The sequence below is a fragment of the Schistocerca nitens genome, chromosome 4 (assembly GCF_023898315.1).
Source record: "Schistocerca nitens isolate TAMUIC-IGC-003100 chromosome 4, iqSchNite1.1, whole genome shotgun sequence".
In the NCBI taxonomy this organism is placed as follows: Eukaryota; Metazoa; Arthropoda; class Insecta; order Orthoptera; family Acrididae; genus Schistocerca; species Schistocerca nitens.
Window position 1 is genome coordinate 448835087 of NC_064617.1, and position 27724 is coordinate 448862810.

Genomic DNA, 27724 nt, shown 5'->3' on the forward strand with positions numbered 1-27724 from the left:
TGCACTCTGTGGGAAGCAGTACTTGGATGTTGCGGAGGTTGTTGATGCAGTAGAACATTGGCTCTGACATTGATATGTAGGGTGGTATCATGAGGGCATACAGGCCCTCCCAGTAAGGTGGCATGAGGCATCGCATGGAATGGAGATTATGTTGAAAAATAGGGTTTTGTAACCAAAACAGTGGGGTATAATATGGTGTATTGGAATCATAAATAAAAACAACCTGCTTTCTGAAAAAAAAAAAAAAAAGTGTTGCATTACTTACCATATTTTATGGACCATAAGACGCACATTTTTCTTTGAAAAATTGCCTCCAAAATTCAAGTGCACCTTATACTCGAAATTTGTACAAAAATGTCCAGTGTTTGTTTTAAAGTTCCCACCAGTTTGAAAAATGGCCATATATTTGATGCCGGAGGAAACCTCTCTCTATCTGGCAACATTCGATTCAACTGGCAGCAAAAGTGCACCAATGCAATGAACATGCGTTGTGGGAATTATGAGCTAGCTAGCTCTGTCTCCCTCACACCAAGCCGTCACAAATCCAAAACACTGTCTAGCCTATGCTGCATCATTACTGTCTATGGCACCAGTGAACTTGAAATGAAATGAAAGTGATTTGTGCTATTAGTAACAGTACAATAATTTTGTTAGTAGCTAGTTTTGTAATGGAAAAAAGTAAAAGGTGTTCATATGATGCGGGCTATAAATTGAAAGTAATAACATATGCAGAAGAATGTGGAAACAGAGCAGCTGAGTGACATTTCGGCCCTTCACCAACAGAAAAAAACCATTCATGATTGGTGGCCTCGTAAAGAAGAACTGAAAAAAAAGAGGAAAGCTAAATGTGCGAATAGAGGACTGAATGCAAAATGAACAAAAATGGGGGATGACATATTGAAATGGATTCAAGGAAATCATCAAAATGACATCGAAATTAATACAAAAATGATTAAAGTACAAGCTCGTAAGCTAGTGCTACAGTGGAGGAAGAAGAAGAAGAAGAAGAAGAAGAAGAAGAAGAAAGTTCAGATGACAATTTTCAGGCATTTTAAAGGTCAATTTGGTTTTATAAACCAAGAATTTTTTTAGTATGATGTTGCAGTCTAATAATAAAAATGGGAAAAATTGTTAATTTTCAAAAAAATTGCTTAAAAATTAAGGTACGTCTTCTAGTCCGTAGCGTCTTATAATCCGTAAAATACGCCATTGAATGCACATCAAATATCCCTGATGACAAACCTAAACACACTAAAAATCTCTGCACTGTGCAAATTGAACCATGTGCAACTTCCAAATGATGAAATCAATCCTAGTATGTATTGGAATCCTGAATAAAACCAACTAGCTCTCAGAAAAGAAAAAAGTTCTATTCCTTATTGAACGTCCCATATACAAGAGAAAATTAAACATTGAAAATAATAGATGGTTTTGCTGCTTGGACAGCAAAATAACGAACAGTGGCAGAAGTAAAGAGTCCAAAAGTACAGACTGAGTATAACAAGAAAAGATTTTCTGAAAAATAGAAATAGATTAAGATCTAATTTAAATTTAAGTGTTCGGCTGTATTATTTGAAAGTATTTGTGTGAAGTGTAGCATTATGTAGAAGTGCTATCTGACATGGCAGAAGAGCAACAAGCTGAAGCCCTGAAAGCCATTCTTGTGAAAAAGAATGGTGATAAAAATGTCATGTGACTAGAGCCTCCTGTTGGGTCGACCATTCGCCAGGTCTTTTAATTTGACGCCACTTCAGCAACTTGCATGTCAATGGGGATGAAATAATGATGATAAGGACAACACAACACCCAGTCCCTAAGCGGAGAAAATCTCCAACCCAGCAGGGAATCGAACCTGGTCCCTTAAGATTGACATTCTGTTGCGCTGACCACTCAGCTACCGGGGGTGGACAGATGGATGATGAAGACTGCTGATGAGTCCGGGAAAGAAGGTGAATTTGGTCATCTCCGGGCAGACGTAACATCATTGCGTCAGGCTTTCAGTAGTTAATACTCACACTTCTGAACCCTTGTCTCCAGCTTTACATTGATGCAAACCAGCTACGAGGCCGAATCGGTGACGTGTTGCTACTGTTTGCCAAGATGACTTCTGTCTTTGGGACTGCTACCTGTCTGGTCTGCTGCACTAAGTCGCTGTGAGCTGCCAACCTCTCATCCACTGAGGAGAAGACTTGGAGACTTATACCTCTGGCTTGCTGAGCTAAACTGATGGCATTTGGCGCACTGTCGGCTTGTCGCAGCATTAAGAAGGTTTGTGTAAGCAATCATTGACATCCCTGGCCTTGTGGAATGGCTATGCTCTTACTCGTCTAAACCATGCAGAATTGCTGAGAAATTACCCGAGCACATCCCTTCGACGTCTATGAGAACTCTCTGGTAAAAATGCTATCTGCATTTTTGGCAGCAAACACTTGTCGTAAGGGCTACGTGGATTGCCAATGCAGCCTGCCGCCCACCCTACAATGTGGTTAAGTAAGCCAGACACTGAAGGACGATGTCTTCCAGAGATTGCTGAGATAGCGTCAGCAAGCTGTAAGGCTGCGTGCTGCACTGCTGCTGGCCTGGCTACATGATTGTAGCCTTAATGTAATAAATTCTTATTTCGCTAATGTCATATCGTTAGCACCCTACCACACTCCATGCTTCATCTTCCCGACAAAGTAGGGGTCTCAACCCAGGCCCTTACAGAAGCTTTTGAAATGCGATGTTTCATAAGAGTGTTGAAGACTAGATGGATAGATCAGGTAACTAAGCAACAAGTATTGAATTGAAGTTGAGCAAAAAGAAATTTGTGCAACAAATGGAAAAAAGTAAGGTACAGGTTATAGAACACAATCTGAGACATCAAAGAATAGTTAATTTGGTAATGAAGGGAAGCTTGGTGGGCAAAATTTGTAGTGTGCGGCCAAAGTGTGACTGTAGTAAACAGCTTCAAATGAGTGTAGACTGCAGTTATGCAGGTATTAAGAGGCTGGATGGAGAAATTAAGAGATACACTCAAGGTAGGCTATTTTAGAGAGCTGCATCAAACCAGTTTTTCATCTGAAGATAACTACAACAACAATAAAGTGATAGTAAGTTGCTTGCATATAGGTTTGTTTGTTCAGATTCTCTGATTTCCAAATGATTTTTTGTTATGTATAATGCAACTGTAGAAATCCTTTAAGATTTTTCAGTTTCCTGTTGTGATGTGATAAGTTCATCCTTCTTATTTAACAATCATCTTATATTTTGATGGAAAAGTCCAAATCTGTTACACTTGTCACCTTTTTGGGCTGTTCAAGATGTTGTTTTCCAGTTTTACTTGCATCATGAAGGTACAAACATCATTTGTAGCAATTTTATGACTGCTGAGCATGGCCTTATCACCTCTATTTGGCTGCTAATGACAGGAATCAAGTTGTTAAAACTTTGTTACTTATTCATTCTGTTCACAGCCCATCATCAGAATATCTGCCACAAACATCGCAATTGTCATGAAATAACTAAAGCATGAAGAAGAGTTCACTGCAAGGCTATTAGGTATTGCACAACTACATACTTGATGAAAGTGAAATTTCTTGAATGACCAAAACATATACCAGTAAAAAAAAAAGTTCTAACAAAAAGTGGACCCCTGTTATTAGTGGTAAAAAATCAGTGATAAGGACATGTTCAGTACAATTGCTTTTTTTACCCCTGAGTGTTCTGATGTTGGTCAGTAGTTATTCAGCAGCTCTGTCTTTGAGAAACATTTAAACTCCCTCCTCCCAAAAGAGAAAAAAGTAATGAAAATAATGTTGGAGTCACACAAGTAGCTTCTTATTGGGAACATTCAAATGTGTCCTCACACTCTGTTAAGTGACTTGTGAAATTCCACATTTACACACATTCCACAGAACAATTTGTCCAGGTCTTGTCATATCATGCAAATAGTGATACTCTTCACATTAGCACGAGAAGATTCTCATTGAGGTGCCTGATGTTATTCTTGATTGAGAAATTAAAGTTATGGTCCAAAATGTTAGCTACCTATGGAATTCTGTTCCAATTCAGACATTATCCTCCCATGATCATTCCATAGCAGAAGGAGTTTCTTGGTCTTTTTAACTCTCAGATTACTGCTGGCCTTGGAACTTTTTTTCACTTTCTTGCCAGTGTACCTGAACTCCTTGGGTTGTCTGCACCCTTTTGTCTACAGTCTCCAGAACAGCAAAGCTGTTGGAAGTGTCTAAATAATACACACACACACACACACACACACACACACACCGAAATGCATGGCAGAGGGTACTTCCCATTGTACCTGTTTTTAGGGTTTTCTGTTGCATTCATGTACGGAGAGCAGGAAGAAGGGCTGTTTAAGTACTTCTGTGCTCAGTATAATTAATCTAATCTAGTTCTCACAATATTTATGGCACCAGTTTGTAGGTGTTTGTAGCACATTCCTAGAGTCACCATTTTAAGCTTCTTAAAACTTTAAGTACGCTTTCTCAGGATAGTTCTTATCTATCTTCAAGTGTCTGCCAGTTCAGTTTCTTCCACAGGTCAGACAAGCTTGTGTCCATTCATGCTGTCCTCCTATGCACATATTCAATATCCCCTGTTAAAACTAGGAGACTTGCAGAACCTCCTGAACCTCTTGCCAGATTTGACCAAAGTCCAGTCATCTATCCTATCCTATCCTATTCTTAAATTTACTGCTATGAACTGCAGCTCTCAACTGTTCTAATTTTGCTTGTGTTCCTTCCAGATCAGCTTTGCGTTTTAAGATCAAGTGCTCTTTCTTCTTAATTATGTAGTGACAAACACAACTACTGAAGCACCAGAGGTTAGACACATCTTCTTCAAAGAACAAATTTTCTCACTTATCCATTGTGATGGTGTTTTTTGAGACCTGGCAGATTATTTAATGGTAGCTGTTCAACAAAAAATATATTTAACTATTTGCTTGTTATTTAATCAAAAATGGCTGACTTATGATACACACTGAATGGAAGAAAGGTGTATATAATAATAAATATTACTAAAAAAACACTATCTGAACAGGCCTTAAAGGCCCAACAGTGGCGACTGGCTGCTGTATATCCTCAGCCCTTGGACATCACTGGATACAGATACAGAGGGGCATGTGGTCAGCACAGCGTTTTCCTGGCTGTTGTCAGTTTTTGTGACTGGGTGTAAATGTATTCCATTAACTAAATTTTAGGTCAATAATTATTTTTCAATGAGATGTGATGACATGTACCTGATTGAACTGGCTGTATAGCAGAACTGAGTTTATTAACTGCACCTTTGATCAGCTATTTCAGTTCCTGCAATAGCAAGTAAAATTTTGTATGTCTTATGTTACTTAGATAACACCTAATTTAGGTATACTGAGTTAAATACTTCATTTTCTAAACATCAGTCGTTCTGTAACTAAATGTTTGTTCAATGTTTCCTTGTCTACATGTGTTAAATTGTGTTACTGATTAATAGCATTGTGGACAGTATTACTGTAAAATATTGGCATATTTGAAATTACTGCTTTTCTTACAGGTAGAACAAATATTTCTGCTACTTCTCATGGATGACATTTAAAAACATGACTGTATGCTGTTCATGGTATCCATGCTATTTTGCGAAATAAAAATATCTGTGCATCTGACAACTGACTTTTATTTTTATACAAATACTTTCTTTTTTTGCTGAATAGAAAGAGATCCTTCTTTTGATAGTATTTATGTATTTGTTGATAGCAGAAGGTAAATATGTATTTTTCTGCCCTTATTTTATTATAGTTTCAATTTTGGCAACATCATTTGAGATATATAGCGTTCTTATAGCTGTGGTAACTGAGATACTAACATTCTTTATGGAATTAACTAGATTTTGGACTGTTGATTGCATCATTATATATGCAAATATTTGAAGGAACTTTTTAATGATATTTTTTGTACAAGTACATCTGTGTTGCAGTGCATAATGCTGTGCAGTGTGCTTATTCTAGGATCCTGCAGCTCTTTTTATTACTAATTCATATAGGAAGACAGGAATGTCAGTCACTTCATTTGCCGGTGTTGCAACATTGAGTTCACTTCCATTGTTTTATGTATAGATATTGGGCACTGCACTCAACATTATTTATGTGACTGAACGGAAATGTTGTGTGTATTTCTTCTTCTTCTTCTTCTTTTTTTTTTTTTTTTAAATGGAAGAAGGGTAAAGAGATATGTTTTGAATAAGAAACATTACTACACCAAATGTTCACAATGACAGGGGTGAAAATGCCATAATGCTGATAATTAGCATACTTTACCATTTTCTTTATGTTACTTGTGATTTATTTTGCCTTTTGTTCACTGTGTTATTTTTGTGTGTTTATAATTAATTTTGTTTTTCTTGCTTCTAGTTTTTTTGTTTATGCCTGTGTTTTGTGTGCAGTTCGTAGTTGACTAGAACCATCAAACTTAACCAGTTTATTACATCTTCAAGTGGACACCTGAAAAAGAATTATCATTTACAAATGGGCAATTCCTTCACTGGTCCAAAAGGGTTAACAGTCTCTCAAAATTAAGAAATATTGTGCCTGAAAGAATGAGCTGTGTTGTGGCTGAATTGTGAGGTTCATTTTCTGACGTAGCATTCGCATATGCTGTTTCATTGACAAGTTATGTAAATGATGGTGATAATTTGAATTACTTAGTGTTTGATATATTATGTAATTTTAAAGAATGAGAGTGATTGGTTATCAGTGATGCAATAGTGAATTCATTTTATTGCTTGTTCGTGAGGAAAAGAGAGAATGCAGTTGATAGTGAACTAATCCTACTTGACTGTTTGCACTAAAGTGTAATTGTCATTACTCATATAAAATTTGGGAGGAATAGCTCAGCTGTTTTACGTTTTGGGAGACATCTTTAACAAGTATTGTACATTTTCAGTGGATAACAGGACAGTAAAATGTTTCTGTACAACTAAACCAGTTGACAGCCTCCTTTTACACTAAGTTATAATGTTCACAGTATTACTAGTGTTTGCATGCTTTTAGTTCTGCAGTGACTAGATAATTTAATTTTCTTTCACGTAATATTCTTTTCTTGATCATTCTTATTTCCTTACTTTCAGATTGTCCCCGTATGGTGTTATATGCCTTGAAAGTAATATGGCAGAGCCTGACACTTTTGTTTGCTTTGTTATTCAAGAAATGTTCCAATCATGTCCTAGTACAGAATCCTCCTGCTGTTCCAACACTAGCTGTCTGTTGGTTTTATTCACTGTGTGTAAGGGCAAATTATGTCATAGATTGGCACAACTATGGTTATTCAATCATGGCCTTAACCCTGGGAAAAAGCCACAAGCTTGTCCGTATATCTGAATTATTTGAGAGAACATATGGAAAATTATCAGATGGAAATATATGTGTCACTGCTGCCATGAAGACAGATCTCAAAGAAAACTGGGGAATAATGTAAGTCCTGCTTTCTGTTTGGATCACAATATGATGATGTTGATACAGAGTGAATATTGTTGCAGGTCTTCTATGTGTAGATGAGGTCTTACTTTTCAAATAAATCTATGTCCACGTGTTATTCATTCCAATATCTGTTACCATCTTTCCAGTTTTGTTGTGGTACAAATTATTTTATCTCTCTGTAAGGCAGTTAATAATAAAAGTTTTGTGATTAACAGTGAAGACACAGATTTGGTAATGTTCCACAATATTTATTTATTTTGTGAACTGATTTTCAGCTTTCAAGGCTGTCATCAGATGATTTATGTCTTTGTAAGCTGAAATCCAGTTTATGGAATAAATAATACAGGACATCAACATCTTATGTGTAAAGGTTAATTGTGAAATCATCTTACCATCAGCACCAGAAAAACATATTAAAATTTTTTTTGTTCATAGAAACCACACTTAAAGTTAAGAATTGCTGTTTGTAGGCAGTCATACCTTAAACAATAAAGGAATAATGAATAATTGCTGTTTATATTTACTGGAGAGAACTTGTTGTCATATCATATGCAGCACACAGAAACAGTGTTGTGTTCATGAGGGTATTTTTGGTCCGTCGTTGCAACAACAAAATGCTTGATTTTTATCACCAGATGTGTTTTGCTTTATTGAGGTAAAGCATCATCAGTGGTCTGTAATTAAGTTTATTTACATTTTGATTTGCTTTTTTAAATTGGAAAACAGTTCGTTATGAATAGCTTGGTTTGTACTATGGTGATTTTTTGGCTGCTTTCTCACTTACATTGGGAAATGCCGTCTGCTAGCACATTGTTGATTTTCTGTGTGAGCCACTGACAATTTTTGTCGACTTTTTAGATGTTCTGCAGCACTATGCATTTCTCACTACACACTTTTATGCACACCACTGTATTCTGTTTATTTTCGTACTTAAAGTATGTGTTGAAGTTTGTTTTTTGTAGTGTTGCCAACATAACCTTTCCACTACTTTGTCTATGACCTACAAATATTCTTTTTTAAATTAGATTATTGTATGTGTGTGGTTCTATTTAAGTATGTTTCTGTGTATTTATATACTGTGTAAGAGTAGAGAAGGAATAGTGATGAGACTTTATTTTTTAAGGAGAAACCATGATGAGTGGACATAAGTTTATAGCAGTGTGATGGAGTGTGGGTTAGAGGAGAAGGTGAGGAGCGAGAAGTGAAATGAAATTGTGAATGGGGGTGGAATGGGGGCGGGGGGGGGGGAGGGTTGTGGGAGAGTGGGAGGGGGTGAAGGATGAATAGACCACCATAGACCAAGCAATATCGGAAATGATATGAATATCATAAAAATCAGTAAAGACAGACACCTCCTTCCTTTCCAAGAAAATTTCCACATACAAAAAGCATTAACACAAAATAAACAGTTGCTCAATGACCAGATAAATATTGGAAACCAGACTCTGTATAGAATAATTGACGAAATCACATGAAAAAAGAAAAGAGCCTTTTCATCCTTCACCCCTCCCCCCATTCACAGTTTCATTTCACCTCTTGCTCCTCACCTTCTCCTCTGTATATAAATACACAGAAGCATACTTTTAAATAGAATTACAAACATAAAATAATCTAATTTAAAAAAGAATATTTGTAGATCAAAGACAAAGTAGTGGTAAGGTTATGTTGGCAACACTACAAAAGACAAACAACAACACATACTTGAAGTACGAAAACAAATAGAATACAGTGGTGAGCATAAAAGTGTGTTGTGAGAAATGCATAGTGCTGCAGAACATATAAGAAGTAGATGAAAATTATCGGTGTCTAACACAGAAAAACAATGATGTGCTAGTAGACGGCATTTCCCGATGAAAGCGAGAAAGCAGCCAAAAAATCACCACAAGTACAAACCAACCTGTTTTTAATGCACTGTTTTTCAAAATGGCTCTGTGCACTATGGGACTTAACATCTGTGGTCATCAGTCCCCTAGAACTTAGAACTACTTAAAATAGGACATCACACACATCCATGCCCGAGGCAGGATTCGAACCTGCGACCGTAGCAGTCGCGTGGTTCCGGACTGAGCACCTAGAACCGCTAGACCACCGCGCACTGTTTTTCGATCTGGAAAAAAAATCATGCATTTTGTAGTTGCAACGACAGATCAAAAATACCCTCATGAATCATAAAGCAACTACGGACACTATGGCCACACAAATACAGTATCATGTATTTAACTTTTTGATTGTTTAACCAGGCTATGGCAGAATTAACACAAACATTTAGAAGTATGTTATCTCCAGTTGGATGCCGAGAGTAGGTCTCCATGTCAAAATGTCTTTTGAGAATAATGAATCTGTGTCGGCAACACATGGTGCATTCCTCAGATATTTTAGAGTTCATTAACTGGCACCAACTGTGATCAAAAGAGAGTTATATTGTGGCTGTTGAACATGACAGTTAGTAGGTCACAATCAAAACAATCTTTGACAACTTGATCTATGAAAATTATCATTCAGTGAAAACTGCCCTCACAGCATTCCACAATGAAACTAATCTTTGAGTTTGAGATCATGGTGTGAGAAATAATCTGTAGCTCAACAAGATGGGGCTTGAACCTCCTGTGGTCCAGGTCAGATAGACAATGAGACAGTATGTGATTTCAGTAGAATAGTGTCACTACTGACCACATTATTCACTTTAAAATTTGCGATTAATGTTCGCTGTTCATATAGGTGTTGACATGGTGACAGCTGTGGTGTGGGTTATCTAGTCATCCACTTTGATAATGTAAAATTTTTGTCTCATAGAGTACCTAAAACATCATTTTTGCACGATACTGTGGAACTGTTGGGCAACTGAAGGAGGCAACACAAGAAACCTGCTGCCATTCCACTCCCAGTGAACCACAACACTGTAGATGGTTTCTGCAATGGGTTTCAGTTATTTACTATCAGTAACAGCAGGCTATGAATGATAGGATCTTTAAAATTTTTCAGAAAAATGCAGCTTATATACTATTTAAAAATGAATGAGGTTTTGTTTTTGTGGTTTGATTGCTTTCTATTGCTATCAAAATGTGAAATTAATTTCTGGCACTCTCTGCATTAATTTAAGGAGTAGAGTACTCAGTTCTTCCTTTGTCATATTTCAGTAGGCACTTTTTAAAAGACGAGGATAATTGTGTGATGTTGTTGGCTGAAATAATAATAATAACAATAATAAATAAATAAATAAATAAAATACAGCAAAGACAAAGGGGACACATGTCATCAGTAATGACCTCCTTGTTGACAGGGTATTAAACCGTAATCTTCTTTTCTTAGCAAGTTCTTACATCTTCCAAAGAAGGTGGAATGTCAAAGGGTAGTGTTGAGAAACAGCTGAAATCATTAAAATTGGAAAAATTCCAGTTTCTGTGCTGAATTTGCAGCTGAGTTAGCCCCTCTTCTAACTGTAATTCTTGAACAAAAAACTGTGCCCACTAGTTGGAAGAAAGCACAGGTCACACCAGTTTACAAGAAGGCTAGTCGGACTGATCTATGAAACTACTGATGAATATTCTTGACATCAGTTTGTGGTAGATTCTTAAAACATATTCTGAGCTCAAACAGAATGACCTCCTCCATGCCAGCCAGCATGAATTCTGGAAACATCGATCATGTAAAACCCAACCTACACTTTTCTCACATGACATACTGAAAGCTATGGATCAAGGTAGTCAAATGGATGCAGTATTTATTGGATTTCTGAAAAGCATTTGACTTAGTACCGCAATTATACTTACTGTTACAAGGTCACTCATAAGGGGTATCAAGTGAAATTCGTGACTGGACTGAGGAATCTGCGGTAGGATTGATGCAGCATGTTATCTTGGATGGAGAGTCATCATCAGATGCAGAAATAACTTCGATTGTGCTCAAGGGAAGTGTGTTGGGACACTTTCTATTCATGTTGTTTATTAATGACGTTGCAGACAATATTAATAGTAATGCCAGACAATTTGCAGGTGAAACAGTCATCTATAGTGAAATACTGTGTTAAAGAAGCTGCATAAATATTCAGACAGATCTTGACAGGATTTCAAAGTGGCACTAAGATTGGCAACTTGCTTTAAATGTTAGATATAAAATTGTCCACTACACAAAATGAAAAAACAAACCATAATATCCTATGACTACAGTATCAGTGAATCACAGTTGAAATTGGCCAACTTCTATAAACACTTGGGTGTAACACGTTGTGGGGATGTGAAATATGATCACTTAGGATTAGTTGTGGGTAAAGCAGATGGTAGACGTCCGTTTATTGATAGAATACTGGCAAAATACAGTCAATTTGCTGAGGAGATTACTTATAAATCACTCATGCATCCCATTCTGGGATATTGTTCATGTGTGTGGGACCCAAGCCAAATAAAACTAACAGGGGATATTGAACATATACAGCGAAGGGCAGCATGAATGGTCATGCATTTGTTTGACCCAAGGAGAGTGTCACAGAAATGCTGAAGAAACTGAACTGGCAGGCTCTTGAAGATAGATGTAAACCATCCCAAGAAAACCTACTTACAATATTTCAAGAACTGGCTTTAAATGATGATTCTAGGAATATATACAACTGCCTACTTATCATTCACACAGGGATCTTGAGGACAAGATTGAATTAATTACAGCACACACAGAGGAATTTAAACAATCTTTCATCCTTGTACTTAGTATGTGAATGGAATGGGAAGAAACCTTAATAGTTGGTACAGTAGGACTTACTCTTTGCCATGCATTTCTCAGTGGTTTTGCAGAGTATAGGTGTTGAACTAGGTATGAACTCTACAGGTTATGTTGGATTTTATAAAATGAAAAGGCATGACAGAATGCCAGTGCCTGTTGTTTTAGATCGGAATAGTGGCATGAGCACTTCTCTATAGAGCAAGGAAGATGAGGAAAAGTACCTTTGAAGCTATTGATATCTGTGGTTGTGTTGTGAGTGGAACTTCTTGATGACTCCTAAAATCCCATTAGTTGCAAATGAGTAAGTTCATTTGTTAGTCACTATGAGCTCTTAATTTCAGCCTATTGTGTAATATCCAGTAAGCCAGCTGCACATCAGGCATCTATCATTGTTTTCTGTAGACACTGGCCAGGACTTGGAGAAATGGAGGAAAGGATTCACCTGAGTTACCAAGTACAGTGAGTGGCATGACCTGGTGTGTTTGGCAGATGTGTACTTTTATTTGGATAGCAGAGCCCAGCAGTGGTTCGAGAAATATGAAGAGAAGCCTCAATAGCTGGACAATTTCCAGGCTAAACTGAAGAAGATATTTGCTGACAATCAGCAGCTGCAATATGCTTCACGAATACAAAGTCACAGTGACATACAAAAGTGGATGCATACACAGGGTCACCAACTGCCTTTCAAGGAATCCTTTTTGTGAAATACAGAAGAACAGGGCCTAGTACCGTAGGGAAACAACACAATCTTACGTACATAAAGTTTTGGTCCTGTGCCTCATTTTGAATCCAAATATGACAGAAGCTAACAAAATCTCACAATCGATGAAATAAGCCACTGAGGACGTGTACCAAGCTCTTCTGGGAGATGTCACAAGAACAGAGGAATTTGTCAAGTGGTACCACCACATTGAGGAAATGCAACACAAAAAGAGTTGGATGAAAGGGCCACACAGACTCCTGAATGTGGTCCCTGTGGCAATTGTAGAAGACCACCATGACCTCATCTCTCATATGCCAGGTACTAAGAGAAGAGATATAGCAATCTGTGGCAGCCAGAATGTCAGACAGAGCACAATGATTGTTGACCTCATATGTTGGGAGATTATAGACGGTGGTAAAGAAAAATGGTATCAACCTTTGGTACCAGTCTACGCCACCAGTTGAACATGTTGCGAATAATGGTCATGGCAAACTCAGGCTCATTCTGCAACTGTTAAATGACAACCCAGAGTCTGACATGCACACAGAAGAACACACATTTGAACAGACATTTGTAGGATGGAGCATAACACTACAGTATATTTCAACTGTGAACACACTGGACACTCTGTACTTTGTTGCAGAGAAAGATGGATGAGTGTTCAAGAACTGTTGTGCTGTGAGATATCTACCATCATAGCAGCTCTGTTCACACCATTCGACTCCACATGATTATTGTCGACCTGTGAGATGAAGCCCATTGCCATACCCTGGACAAGGTCACTTTCCAGTGTGCTGTAGCTGTTTCCATCACCGTACTGGAGTACCAGCATCTCGCCTTCCTATTAACTTCAGGAAAATAAGCGAGGTGAGTATCTATGGAAGTGAGGTTGCCACAGATAAAAATCCATGTGGGAAGTCTCTTTGACATCATCATCATCATCATCATCAATGGCCAACCTGTCCAGACACTAGTCAACTGCGGGAGTATAATTTTCTGTAATGTGGAATGCTTATCACCACCAACTAAAAAAGATTACATTACGTATTAGGAAGTGATTATGCTGAAGAGCACAAATGGGAACAGATCCAACCAACAAATTCATATATTGCAAGAATAACTACTAAGACAGACCACAGCCCTTGGTATTTGTCAGTTTAACAGAATGTAGTCATAATGTTATTCTCAGATGGGACTTCTTGCAGGGATCACAAGCAGTCATAGACTGTGAAAGGTCAGAGCTCGAGATTGATGAAACTATTCCAACAAGCATACATAAGAAATGTTGCTCTAGGTGGTTGTATGCTATTGCAGACATTGCTATCCTACCTTCATCAACAAGATAAGTTCCAATCATCAGTTTAGACACTCAGTTAAACTATGAAGCTTTTGTCGATTGCGAAAAGCTACTCAGCTTCACAAACACAATGTACGCACTGCCAATGATCATAAGCAGTGCAGCTGCACTAGGAGAAATTTGGGTTTCCAATTATGATGAGCAACCACAACTCACCCCTAAAGATATGCACAGAGGAGCTATCAAACCAGTGCAAGCTTCCCTACCACTACAGGCAATGCAATGGAGTAAATTACTATTGAACTGGTAGCTACTGTCCGACCTGACTGAGGAACTATGTCAACATAGGGTGTAGCCACTCTGCACCAATTGGTGAATTCTTTCAAATCCAGAGTGAAAAAAAGGCATACCAAGTCACCTATGGTCAAACACCATATTAGCACTGGGGATCATCCACCAAATATGTAAACAATCTTCCATCTAGTATACAAGCAGAATTAGTTCTTTTTCAGATGACACTAGTATTGTAATCGATCCAAGCATACATATAGAAACAGAAGAAATGATAAACAAAGTTATTAAAAGTATCATTGACTGGTTTTCTGCGAATGGTCTCACCCTCAGTTTTAAAAAGACGCAACTTATTCAGCTCTGTGCATCTAGAGGTACTACACCAGTAATATGTGTAACACATGGTGAGGAAATAATAAATAGGGTGGAAACTTCAAAATTCTTAGGGGTCCATACTGATGAGAATTTAAATTGGGGGGGGGGGGGGAGGGCGGGGGGGACAAGGGCTGTACCAAAAGTAAGGTTCCCAATGAGCTACAGTCTTGAGGGAAGGTGCTAGGTTAAATCCGACAATGGTGCCGTGCACAGTGATTCCACCACTCTCGAGCCCGCCCGTCCGAAGTTCGCTACATTGCTCAGTGTTAACTTGGAAGCCGTCGGAGATGGAAGTGTTGATTGCCACTTCCACCAAGTGCGAGGTCTGAGCAGTAATCCGGTTTCTCCATGCAAGGAAGTTACCGCCCATGGAGATTCATCAGCAACTGTCTGAGGTTTATGGTGAAGAGTGCATGTCCATTCAGCACGTCTGCAAATGATGCAGGGCTTTTGCTGAGACTCACACGGAAGTTCACAATGAAGAATGGAGTGGAAGACCACCGTTTCATATGCGATTGTCCAGAAGATCAACATTGAGCTGCTCAAAGATCAGAGGGTCACTGTCCGTGAACTTGTTGACTGCATTCCTGAAGCTTCCCATGGCACAGTTGAAAGAAGTTAAACAGACAATGTGGATTATCGCAAGGTGTGTGCCCACTGGATCTCTCGGATGCTGACTGACGGGCACTAGGAGCAACACCTCAACTGTGCTCAGAAGTTTCTTCAACAATGTGAGGGGGAGGGCAACAGGGAGAAGTTGTTGGACTTTATCGTCACAGGAGATGAAATGTGGGTGTTTCATTACACTCCCGAAACAATACAACAATCTCGTCAGTGGCGTCACTCCAGTTCACCGCCACCAAAGAAATTCAAACAAACGCAGTTGGCAGGAAAGGTTATGGCGACTATGTTTTGGGATCAGAAGGGGGTACTCCTCATCGATTTCATGCAACCTGGGACAACAATAAACTCTGACAGATATTGTGAAACATTGACGAAACTCTGGCGAGCAATCCAGAATCGTTGGAGTGGACGACTGAAGGAGGGAGTAGTGCTTCTTCATGACAATACTTGACCACATGTCACTCATCGAACACAGGAACTTTTGAAGAAATTTGGGTGGACTGCTATGTTCCATCCCCCGTACAGCCAGGACTTAGCCCCCAGCGATTATCACCTCTTCCTCAAGCTAAAGGAACACTTAGTGGCAAACACTTCAAGAGCGACGATGAAGTCCGAGCACTTCCTCAGTGGGTTGTTGGCAGGAGACTTCTTTGACTTAGGAATACAAAAGCTGGAGCACCATCTTCAGAAGTGTGTCAAAAAAAAAATTGAGACTATGTTGAAAAGTAGACAAAAATGTAAGCTTTTCAACAATGTATAAATTAATAACAATAAACAATGTTGTCTATTTGTGAAAAAAATATGGGAACCTTACTTTTGGTACAACCCTCGTATTTTGAAACTCCAAAAACAACTTAGTTCAACCACTTTTGTGCTTAGAATCATTGCAAATCTTTGGGAGTGACAAATCAGTAAGCCGACATATTTTGCGTATTTTCATTCAGTAATGTCATATGGAATAATGTTCTGGGGTAACTCATCTTTAAGAAAGAAAGTCTTCATTGTGCAAAAATGTGCTGTGAGAATAATATGTGGTGCTCACCCATGATCATCTTGTAGAGATCTATTTAAGGAGTTGGGCATCCACATTGTATTTATTCTCTCGTGAAGTTTGTTGTAAATAATCCACTACAGTTCAGGAGAAACAATGAGGTCATTTACACGGAGATATAAAATTTCTGACAGACAACAAAATAAAATTTGATAACAAACTGAGAAAGTGTCTCGTTGACAACTCCTCCTGTTCTTTACAAGAATTTCTATGATTGTAATGTGTAAAAGGTGGTAGGCAGGAACTACTAACAAATGTCTGTATATTTTTTTTTTTTATTGGAATCGTATGTACAAATTAATTTGTGTTGTGAATGTTTAATGACTCGTTCCGCATCATTACGATCCATCGTGCAAAATGATCCATGGAACATGTTACTAACTAACTAACTAACCAGCACTCATATAGTGTGTTGCCAGCTGAACAACACGTAATTCAAGATGACGTGGAGAAACTGCTAAAGGATGACATTGTTGAACCTTCAGAGAGTCCTTGGTTCTCTCCTGTGGTCCTTGTGGAAAATGGCATTTTTGCATCGACTACTGATGGCTGAACAAAATCACAAGAAGAGATCTCTACTTGTTGCCACACATTGCTGGCACCCAAGAATGGATGAAAGAACTGAAGTATTTCTCAAGTATGGCTACGCAGAGACGGGCTGCTGACAAATCAAGGTTGACAGAGCAGACTGAGAAAAGATTGCCCCTGTATTGCAAGATGACCTCTGTGAGTTCTAAGTGATGTTGTTTGGACTGTCTGAATCCTCGACAGATTTGTAATGTGAGAAGTTTTCTTGGAATATGCTTGTGCTATGGGCTATTCATAAAAGACCTGTATACCAAGGCATGTCCCATACAAGAACTACTGGGAGATGGCCAATTTTCTTGGAACAGTGTTAAAAAATATATTTACTTGTTTTTAAGTAGGTGCTAGCATCTTCACCAGTCTTAGCATTGTATGATGAGAATGCTGAGACAGAACTTCTCTTTGATTGTTTTTCGATAGGTGCAGTTTTAGTACAAATTCATGTAGGTGCCGAAAAGGTCATAATTTGTGCTTCCAGGGTACTCTCCAAGTCTGAGATGAACAACTCTACAACTGAGAAAGTGTGCCTTGCATTTGTGTTGGCCATCAACATGCTCTGGGCATATTTATTTTGTAAACCATTCCTCATTATGATGGACCACAACTCTCTGTGCTAGCAGACTAGCTGAAGGATCTATCAAGTTGACTGTCTAGAAGGTTTCTGTGGCTTCAGGGATAAGTTGTCACAGTGGCATACAAAGCAGATGAATGTACAATGATGCCAACTGCCTTTCAGGGAAGCCTTTTTGTGACATATGATAACGTGGACAAAATCTTAGCCATTGCTGCATTAAATGTCATTGCTGCTGAAGAGAGGGAAGATCCATCATTACTCAAAACTATAAAACCTTTGGAGGAAGAGTGGACCAAAGGAGAATTCCAATTAATAAACAGGATTGTATTAGAGGAACTACGATCTGATGGGGTGCAAATGGTTGCTATTCTTTCCATGTCGTATACAGCCAGCTATCCTGAAGTATTTTCACAACAATCCAACATATGACAACCTGGGATTCATGACCAAGTCTCTGTTGATTTGTTGGACACTATGTGAGTCACTGTAAGGAATGCCAGTGACAGAAGCATGTGCTACAATTACCTTCATGGAATCTGATACCAGTTCCATCAGCAGCAGCACCACCTTTCCACAAGATTGGAATGGATCTCTTGGCGAAGTCCCTAAAGTCAACAAAATCCTGAATCAACAGATATCAATCTGCACAGCCTACTTCAAATGCTACACTGGAACTAAAGTTGTGTCAACCGCTGAAACTCTGGAAATTGCAGGGTTCCTTGTAACAGACATTATTTTGAAGCATAGAGTACCCCGTGTGATGATCTGCGATTGTGGAAAAGTTTTCCAGCTAAGACTAGTACCAGAGACAATCGTGGTGACAATTGTGTGACATCCACGGATCAGTGGCCTCACGTAATGCTTTAATGAGATGTTGACAGATATACTCTCAATAAATGCTGATATCGAACTGAAAGATTGTGATACAATACTGCCTACTATGACATTTGCATATAACATACTGAAGCAAGACTCTACAGGTTTCTCACAGTTATTTCTGGTCTGTGGTTGTGAGGCTGAAACAACAGTGGATACATTGTTCCCATTTCAACTGATTGATACTGAGGATGACTATGTAAAAAACCTCATTACTAGGACTGAAGTAACAAGACAGTTGCATTGCATGTGTTCCCTGGATGCCCAGGAGGTGGACTAAAAACCTATAATGCAAAGCACTGGCCAATGATACACAGTCTGGGAGACTTGATATGGATTTTTATGTCTATGTGGAAAGCAGGACAATCAGAAAAGTTACTAAAGTACTAGTTTGCATAACCAGGGTTTCTTTCCTGTGGCAAATTGCAAAAAATGGTTGGTGGAATCAACTATTAAAGTATTTTGCAAAAATCCATCCCGGAAACACGCAATGCCCCTGATACTTGAAGAGAGAGTGGTTATTAGTGAGCATGAAACCATTTAACGATTATTATTTGTCAGTAACTGTGTCACCTTTGAGGAGTAGGCAAATGAAGAAGCCACATCTACAACCACAAGAGGCATGCTGAATCCCTTCTTACACCATTTTTTTTTTTTTTTTTTTTTTTTTTTTTTTTTTTTTTTTTTGGTGATTTGACCAGAGAAGGATTTTTGCAAGTTTTGGGAAGTAGGCTCTTGGCTGATTCCAATACAGACGTTCATATCATCTGTGATGTTGATTGGTGTCTTACTGATGGCCAGCTCTGTATTTCAGTACTTATTACTTCGACCAAGTAACAGCAATCTAGGATGAATATTTCACTGTGTATCATAGAGCACTTTGCATGGAAACTTCTTGACAGATCAAAACTATATTCGGATTGGGTCCAAATCTGGACCCCTTTATTTCATAGTCATTGTTCTTATTGAATACTCTGAGATATACAGGCATGCTTTTTTTAAAAATTATTATTATGACAGCCTATTTCATGAGAAAATATTTTTCTTTATTTTGGCCATCCCAAGAATTATTTATTTATTCCAACAGCAACAAAAAAGTGTGCCTGTTATGACAATGTTATACTGTGCTGGAATGCATCAACCACTTCTCTGACAGAGATTTTCAGAAGGCATTCTCCACGAAATGCAAATTTCTGTAACCCTCCAAATCTCCACGACAGTCTGGTCAGATTGCATCTCCTCTTCACAGTGTTTACTAGCAAGATTATTCATGTCTTTCTAACTGCCTTTGCTGCAAAACTTGTCAAAAGAACTCTCGTACTATTACCGATACCAACCCAGTTACTGTCATGATCAACTTAATCAAATGGAGAGCTAGTATGAGGTGAACCGTGTATGTACCAGCATGTGAAAAGACAATCTCTAAATACTTTTCCACCAGATTAACAGCTCTCCATAGTCTGCAGCATGTTACATGCTTTGTTTTCCCCATTCATAACATTTATTTATGTCTCACCTTCTTTGTACTTTTCTTTTGTTACACAATTGGCTCCATCCTTCCTTTTCTTTGCCATGTGTATCTTCATTTCGTCAATGCTTGTAATCCTTATTTCATTTTCATTATGTCTAAATTACCAATTGCTGTCTCTGCCACTTCTAGGCTTTCAAATCTTGTATCTTGCTTGCATTTAAATGGTGCTTTCTTTCTTGTATGGTTCAGTTTTTTCTTTGCATGATGAAGGATTACATGGTAATTACTAAGTAATATTGTTTAATGTCATTTTTTTTTCATTTTCATTCTGGACAAGTCCCCCCCCCCCCCTTTCCATAAAAGTCCTTTAGAGGTATCACAATTCATATAATATTTAAGGTGATTTTCACATGAGTACAATCAGGGAAAAGCATAGTTCCTGCTTCTTGTTGTTTCTCACTTCGGTCACTCCTACAGCGAAATAAAATCACTAAATGTTACTTTGAGGTTAACTAAACACTCAACTGTAAATGACACCCATTTTTTGTTATGTTAGTAGTAAATGCTTTCGTTTGTATATTAATGTAGCAAGTACAGAATCTTGTAATTAAAGAAACAAATCTTATTCTTTTCTTAGGGCAACAACACACTATGATAGGCCTCCTCACCACTTTCGTCCCATCACGGATATTGAAAAACACAATCTCTTTCAAAAGTTGGCTCAGATATATCCAGTCTTTGGCAGTAATGATGATTGTGTCAATGCTGCAACAGCATTTACGAAGATGACTGAAGATGGAAAAGTACTTCTCAGACATGATCGCCCTGCATTATTAGTCTCAAGCACCAGCTGGACAGAAGACGAAGACTTTTCTATATTGTTGTCTGCACTACAAGGTAAATAAATGTGCATATACCATGCAGTTAGAGTGAAATGTTAATCGTCTACAGGTAAGATGGAATTATGTGGAAATATTCAGATTGTTTACAAATTTAAAATCTGCATCAAAATGAAATAAACAATTCTTTTTTGTTTTGTAATATAGTGAACATAACTGAAAGCCTTACATTTTCTCTTTTTGTCTTAGTGCATTATTTAATAATACTATGGCTGACTTTTGGATCTCGCTCATCATGCAATCATGCACATATGGTGTTTTTTTCCCCCACTTCTCTTCGTTATTTCTGACTGTGTGCAAGGTATATGAAAAGCTTTCTGTGAATAGTATCTTTAAAGAGCAGCTAAGAGCTCTTTATTTAATTAATTGGCTGAGAAAATATCTAAATGAATTACGCAGAGTTTGTGTACAATCAGTATTATTGTGGGTATTAGTTGTAATTGTGAAGACACTGTCATAATGAATTTTCACTGCACAGTGGACGGTCCGCTGATTTGAAACTTCCTGAGAGATTAAAATTGTGTGCCAGACAGGGACTTGAATCTGGGTCCTTTGCCTTTCGCAGGCAATTGGTCTACCAGCTTCGCTGTCTTACCCAGCATGGCTCGTCAACCACCCTCACAACCTTACTTCAATCAGTATCTTGTCTCCTACTTTCCATACTGCACAGAATGTGAACAGGAGAACTTACGTGAAGTTTGGGAGGCAGGAGACAAGGTACTGATAGAAGCAAGCTAAAATGATGTCTAAGGATGTTCTTGTTGAAAATAAATGCAATAACCCATATAAATCTTATTGAGGTGGCATAGATGTGTTCTTGAACAGCAGCGAGGGTTTGAGACTGCCATAGCGAATTATAATTGTGGGTAAAATCTTTGGGAGGAGAAGGAAACTGTAATTTTCTGCAGCCAGCGAGGACAACACTATGGCCCTCGTGTCAGACATCTGGTACAAGGAGACTTTTGAATGATGTTGCATGCAGACAGATTGATGTGAGTCCTGTAACTAAGACTGAGAGAAAGATGATGACTCTTCTCATTTAGTAACTCTCGCCAGGTAAGGTCATTTAGAGTTTTATAACATGAGCAGCTGTGCCACCACAACTATGTGGCTATGCTGGGATATACAAGGAAGGTATTCCTCTAAGACTCATAATACTGTCATACCTACATGCCAGCTAACAAAATATCTGAAACACATTTTCAGTGAATATGTGGGGAACAGGAAACACCACATTCGTAACTCCACTCACTTTGTACACTGCCTTAGTCAGTTGTGGCACTGGGCAATGAACATTGTGGTCAGTTTCAATGTGATTTACCTCTTTCCTGCTTTTTGAGAGTCCCTATTTCTGAATCCTTGGAATTAATCATGGAAAAGTTCCACTATTGTTTCACTGTCGCTGAATTCTTTAAGCATTCTCATACAAACTTATTTCCTGTTTCCTGGAAAACATAATGAAAAAACTGGTCCCGTGGCACTGGGTTGTCTATTATCACCTTTTGAGGCTAACCAGTACATGGGAGACTTTAAAAGCAAAGTCTCTAGAATCCACCAGGTTCAAACCATTGTGTGACTACGTAGACTTTCCCGGCATATTAAGTGCTGATATTCTTGTCAAGTCTGCTGCCAGATAGACACAATATTTTCACAGTCCATCTTGCTGCCACCTTGGGGTGAGGATGCTGTTTGATAATTGGATTTTCCCAGAACTGATTCATACAAAATATGGTGGCCCTTTTGTATGCTGTGGAAGACCAGCAGCACGTGTTCTAGTAATCATCGCTGCTGCCCCCTTACACAAGCGAAAGTACAACATCTCAAAGGTGAAAGCTGACAGAAAGATGAATCACTTTTGACTACTACTGTCATTAAATTGTACCATCTGAGTCAGCTACCATAGTTTTTTAATGTAGCTAAAACAATGCTCCAAACCTTATTTAAAGGGTAACCCTCGTCTCTGTTTATAATGTTGTCTGCCAGTCTTATTTTGACTGATTCGTTTGCAGCAGTAGTTACACCTACAAATAGCGTTCTAAAGTAATGGGCACACAGATTGACAAATTGTGTGGCCATTGCAGTCAGAATCAACAATGACTCTGGATAAGGTAGGGAGTGATAAAAGAAAGAGAAGCCAAGAATTGCTTATCACCTTACACTGGCCCAATTTCTGGAAAAACTGGTAGATTTTTCATAAACATGGCACTCAAGTCAAGATACAAGGGTGGTTTGAATAGTTATCAGAACAGAATAGAAAAAAAATACTTCATCACTGAAACTTTTTTAATTTTTCAGTGTAGTCTCCTTGTAGATTAATGCACTTGGTCCAACGATGTTCCTGTGCCTTGATCCCATCTCGAAAATGAGTTTTCTCCAAGCCTGCAAAATAGTTGTGAACTTTGGCTATCAATTCTCCATTTGAAGTGAATCTTCGTCCACCAAGAAAAATTTTCAGTTTTGGGAAGAGATGAAAGTCTGATGGATTCATATCAGGTGAATAAGGTGGGTGTGGCAACAATTCATACCTTAGTACTTGTAATTTTGCCATGGCGACGGCACGTGTTCAGGTGCGCATTGTCTTGAAGAAAGATGGCTTTCTTCCTTGTTAAACCTGGCCTTTTTTCACGTATCTTTTGTTGCAATTTGTCCCGGAGGTTAGCATAGTATTCTCCAGTAATTGTTTGCCTAGTGGGGAGATAATGTACAAACAGAATCCCCTTCGCATCCCAGAACACTGATGCCATGACTTTTCTTGCTGAAGGAATTGTCATTGCTTTCTTTGGTGGTGAAATCAGGATGTTCCCACTGCTTTGACTGTTGTTTTGTCTTTGGGGTATAGTAGTGGGGTGTAAAAAAATATTGTCCGTTTCTCCTAAAACGGGACAAACATTGTTCTGATATGTCCATTCTCAAGCATTTTTGATTCAGTGTCAAGAGCCATGGCACCCATCTTGCAGATAAGTTTTTCATTTCTAATTCTCCAGTTAAAATGTGATATACACTTTCAGATGAAATCTGGCAAGTGTGAGCAATTTCACGCACTTTTCATCAGCGGTCCTCCATGACCATTTTGTGCACTTTTGCAATGATTTCTGGATTAGTGATATATCTTGGCCAACCACTGCATGGATCATCATCTAAGCTCTCCTGACGAAATTTAAATTCATTTGTCCACTTGGCAACAGTTGAATATGAAGGAGCAGAGTCCCCCAGTGTATTCTGGAAATCAGCATGGATGTCGTTTGCTTTCATACCTTTCTTTACTAAGCACTTAATCACTACTCGAATCTCAATTTTTTCCATCTTTGCAAATCACTAAGGAAGAACAACAACAGAGCCACGTCACTGTCACAGCTCTCTGCCAAGGGCACTGACATGGCACGTGTTTACAGGCAACAGTCTAATGAATATCACATGAACAACTCATTGTGCTTGCACTGACCTCTCGTGGTGATTCTGAGAACCTTTCAAACCACCCTTGTATTTTGTTCCCATCAACAAAGACCTTTTTTGTAATGTTCAAGGGAGTATATGTCTCCAAAAACCTGGCTGTGTAGCTTCCATACAAATGTAGAAAGCCTTACATGGTGCAGATGATTAGAACAGTCGGGAAGTTGTGCAAGGAATATTAGCAACACAACTGACAAAAACAACCAAGCAAGTCAGATCTCAAATATAATCACGAAATGTATTTTGACAAGACCAATGCTGTGGTGCAGATGCTAAGATTTTGGGACAGTGTGATTAAAAAGCCTATTGACATGAAGATGTCAGAAGGCCCAATAAACTGGGATGAAGGATTCAATGTGAACAAAGCTTGAGGTTTGGCACTCAGTTTATTAAAATCTTGCTGTATATCTCATCCACTTCAGATGGGAAATGCTGAAGGAATGTTTGTTTCGCAGAACTGGTTGGAGTCCAGGTAGCACGTGCACATTACAGCACAGCTTGTAGCAACTGTAGATGACTAGATTGGTCTTGGTCTCTGAAATATTGTGCATAAAATGAAATAAAAAATGCGGCTGAACACCAGATAGCACACCATTAATTTATCACATCAAGAAAATCTGGGAGATGACGTGAAACAAAATCTTTACTCTCAAAATATGCCAGTCAGTAAAGAAATGTTTTGTGCCGATTGAGAATCTACTTTTTCTTTACTGTGCAAGTGGAAAAGGTGTATTTGGATTTGTTGTTTGTTTTAGTAGATCATAAACAAATGAATTGTGATTCCCTAGTTATGGCTTTCACATGTAACTAATAAATTATTTAAAATAATGGCTTTCATATGTGAGTAATAAATTACTTAAAATAAGAGTTAATTTTATTTGCAGAATACGAAGATGCACGAAATCTGGAGACAGCATCTTATCCTTACTTAGTGTGTGCAGTCACAGGAAAAGGGCCACTTAAAGATTACTATAAAACAATAATTGCTGATAAACAGTGGAAGAATGTAAAAGTTATCACACCATGGCTGCAGCCTGAAGACTATCCTACACTGCTTGGTATGTATAATAAAAAATGTACAAATAACACATTTTTGGATTAAGAAATACTTAACGTGCATTAGGTATATTGCATCTTGTTATGTGTAACTTTTTCTCATGGGTCAAGTAGCTGTGTCTCAATAGGTGTAGTAGCGGTGACTGAATAAATATGGAACTGCTAATTGCAACAGATGTTGTGTACACCGTGGTGCAGAGAAACACAAACATTTTAAATAATTAGAAAAGATGAAAGAACTTTGCAAAACTTTATTTGAGGTTCATAATATGTTGTACGGGACTGCTTATTTCTTTATACACATTCGGTGTAATTGCTATAGGTTTTTATGGTGTAATGTCTTGAGCAGAACTAGGTTTTTTGGAAATGTGTGTGGAGTCTTGGAGCCAGAAATACTGCCAGTAAGTTGACATGACTTTCAGACCTCACAGGAACAGCAGTGTGTCATCTTAAAAAAAATGTAACTGCCCATCAGTCCAGGACATGGCACTGCACACCATATTGTAAATTACAGACTGTGTAATGGGTGCTGGTGAGGCTGAGCAGGTATTCCTTGAGCCCAGTACATTTTTGCTTATTCACATAACCACTTAAGTGAAAATGCGCTTCATCAGACATCCAAAGATTTTGAATGGAGTTTGCATCAGAAGACAGCAAATTTATTTATTTTCAACTGATAATAGTCAAAATGCTGGGTACTTCAAGGTGTTTTGTGTTTTTGCCTAACAATGTTGAATAATATCACTCACCAAGGTGGACTGGTTTATCTGATTTTAGCGGCAACTAACTTGATCGCACGACTAGGTACAGCCATGTTCCAATTCAAAGTAATGTATCTTGTTATCTCATAGTGCGAGTGTGAAAAGTGATTGTGGACATTTTTCTGAAGCCACACTAAGTTGCTGTTAATGTAATTAATTTTACTGACAGTGTGAACAGAGAAGGCAGTGGAATGTGCAAGCAAATGTTAAGTAAGTCTGTGGTGTGCACATTATAGAAGGGGGGGCACAGTGTTGAGCAAAGGAAGATGCAAGTATCCGCCCCAAAGCAGAATAAGTAAAATGCCTACAGTAAATATTTTATGATAATATAGACAAGTGGGTTATTAGACAGCAATTTCTTCAATATTAGGAAAAATACAAGGAAATACTATCTTTGCAACAACTTCGGAGCTTTAATCACATAGAACTGGACTTCCAGGCTAACAAAGAAATTCTGAGAAAAACTGTTCTATTTTCAGTGGGGGTTTGACTCTGATAGGTGGTTGAATGGACAAGTCATTAGTGTGGAAAAGAGAACATATATGTGGCAGTCCAATGAAAACAAGTGAGATGGAAAGAAAATAAGAGTACTGTTTATTATTTCAAAAATAATTGCCTTAACTGTTATACATTTATTCCACTGTGAGACAAGAGAGTCAGTGCCTTCATGGAAAAATGTTTGCTGTTGCCTACGGAACAGTGATTGTCCACAAGTGTGCACCTCTTTGTCTGAAGCAATTCAAAGGCCATGAATGTCTTTCTTCAGGACTGAAAATTATGAAAATTGTATAAGGAGAGATCAGGACTGTATGGAGGATGTGTAAGGGCTTCCCAGTGAAACATGTGCAGCTCACTTGAAATTCCCACATGTTGCTAAAGTTGTTTGTTATGCTGCATTAGTTTTACTGGGAAGCCTTTCATATCGTCCATAGAGTCCCAATTTTCCCCCGTGTGATTTCAATATTTTTCGAGTCCTGAAGAAAGATATTGGTGACAGTCGATTTACTTTGGACAAAGAGGTGCACAACAGAGTACAATCTTGTTTCCTTAGGCAGTCGCAAACATTTTTCCATGAAGGAAGTGGGATAAATGCATTAACACTTATGGTGATTAGTTTTGAAATAATAAACAGTTTACTTAGCTTTTTTCCCCATCTCTTTCGTTTTCAGTTGGCTGCCCTTTATACTAGCAAAAAGAGCATACTACATTAGGTATTTTGTGAAAAATGAAGCTTCAGAATTACAGTGGCAAGGAGTTTATTTAGGTGAACCATGGACTTGTACTCATTACTCTGTGAATAAATGTTGCCGAGTGACAGTATGTGAAGAGTATTCTCAAACATCAGTGACACACAATGTAGCGATTGCAGAGTTTTGTTTCGTATTCAGTTCACCTCTGTGACAATAACAGGAGAACTTTGGATTATCATATATAAATGAACAGAAAAAATTAAAAATACATAGTGATAAGTAAAGCAGAACCTGTACTATTAATTGAGGATTACCAGCCTTCTCCTGTTTATTGCTCTGACAAATTCTTGCA

The 27724-nt window shown here is 38.2% G+C and overlaps 1 protein-coding gene across 1 annotated transcript in view; it reads left to right on the top strand.

The window, feature by feature from the left end:
• LOC126251424 (chitobiosyldiphosphodolichol beta-mannosyltransferase) overlaps positions 1-27724 on the top strand; it is a 75250-nt gene that overhangs the window by 24814 nt on the left and 22712 nt on the right. Inside the window, exons 2-4 of the mRNA XM_049951840.1 lie at positions 7108-7450; positions 20654-20913; positions 25250-25423. Of these exons, the coding sequence (XP_049807797.1) occupies positions 7108-7450; positions 20654-20913; positions 25250-25423 (777 nt within the window). The remainder of the gene's footprint in view (positions 1-7107; positions 7451-20653; positions 20914-25249; positions 25424-27724) is intronic.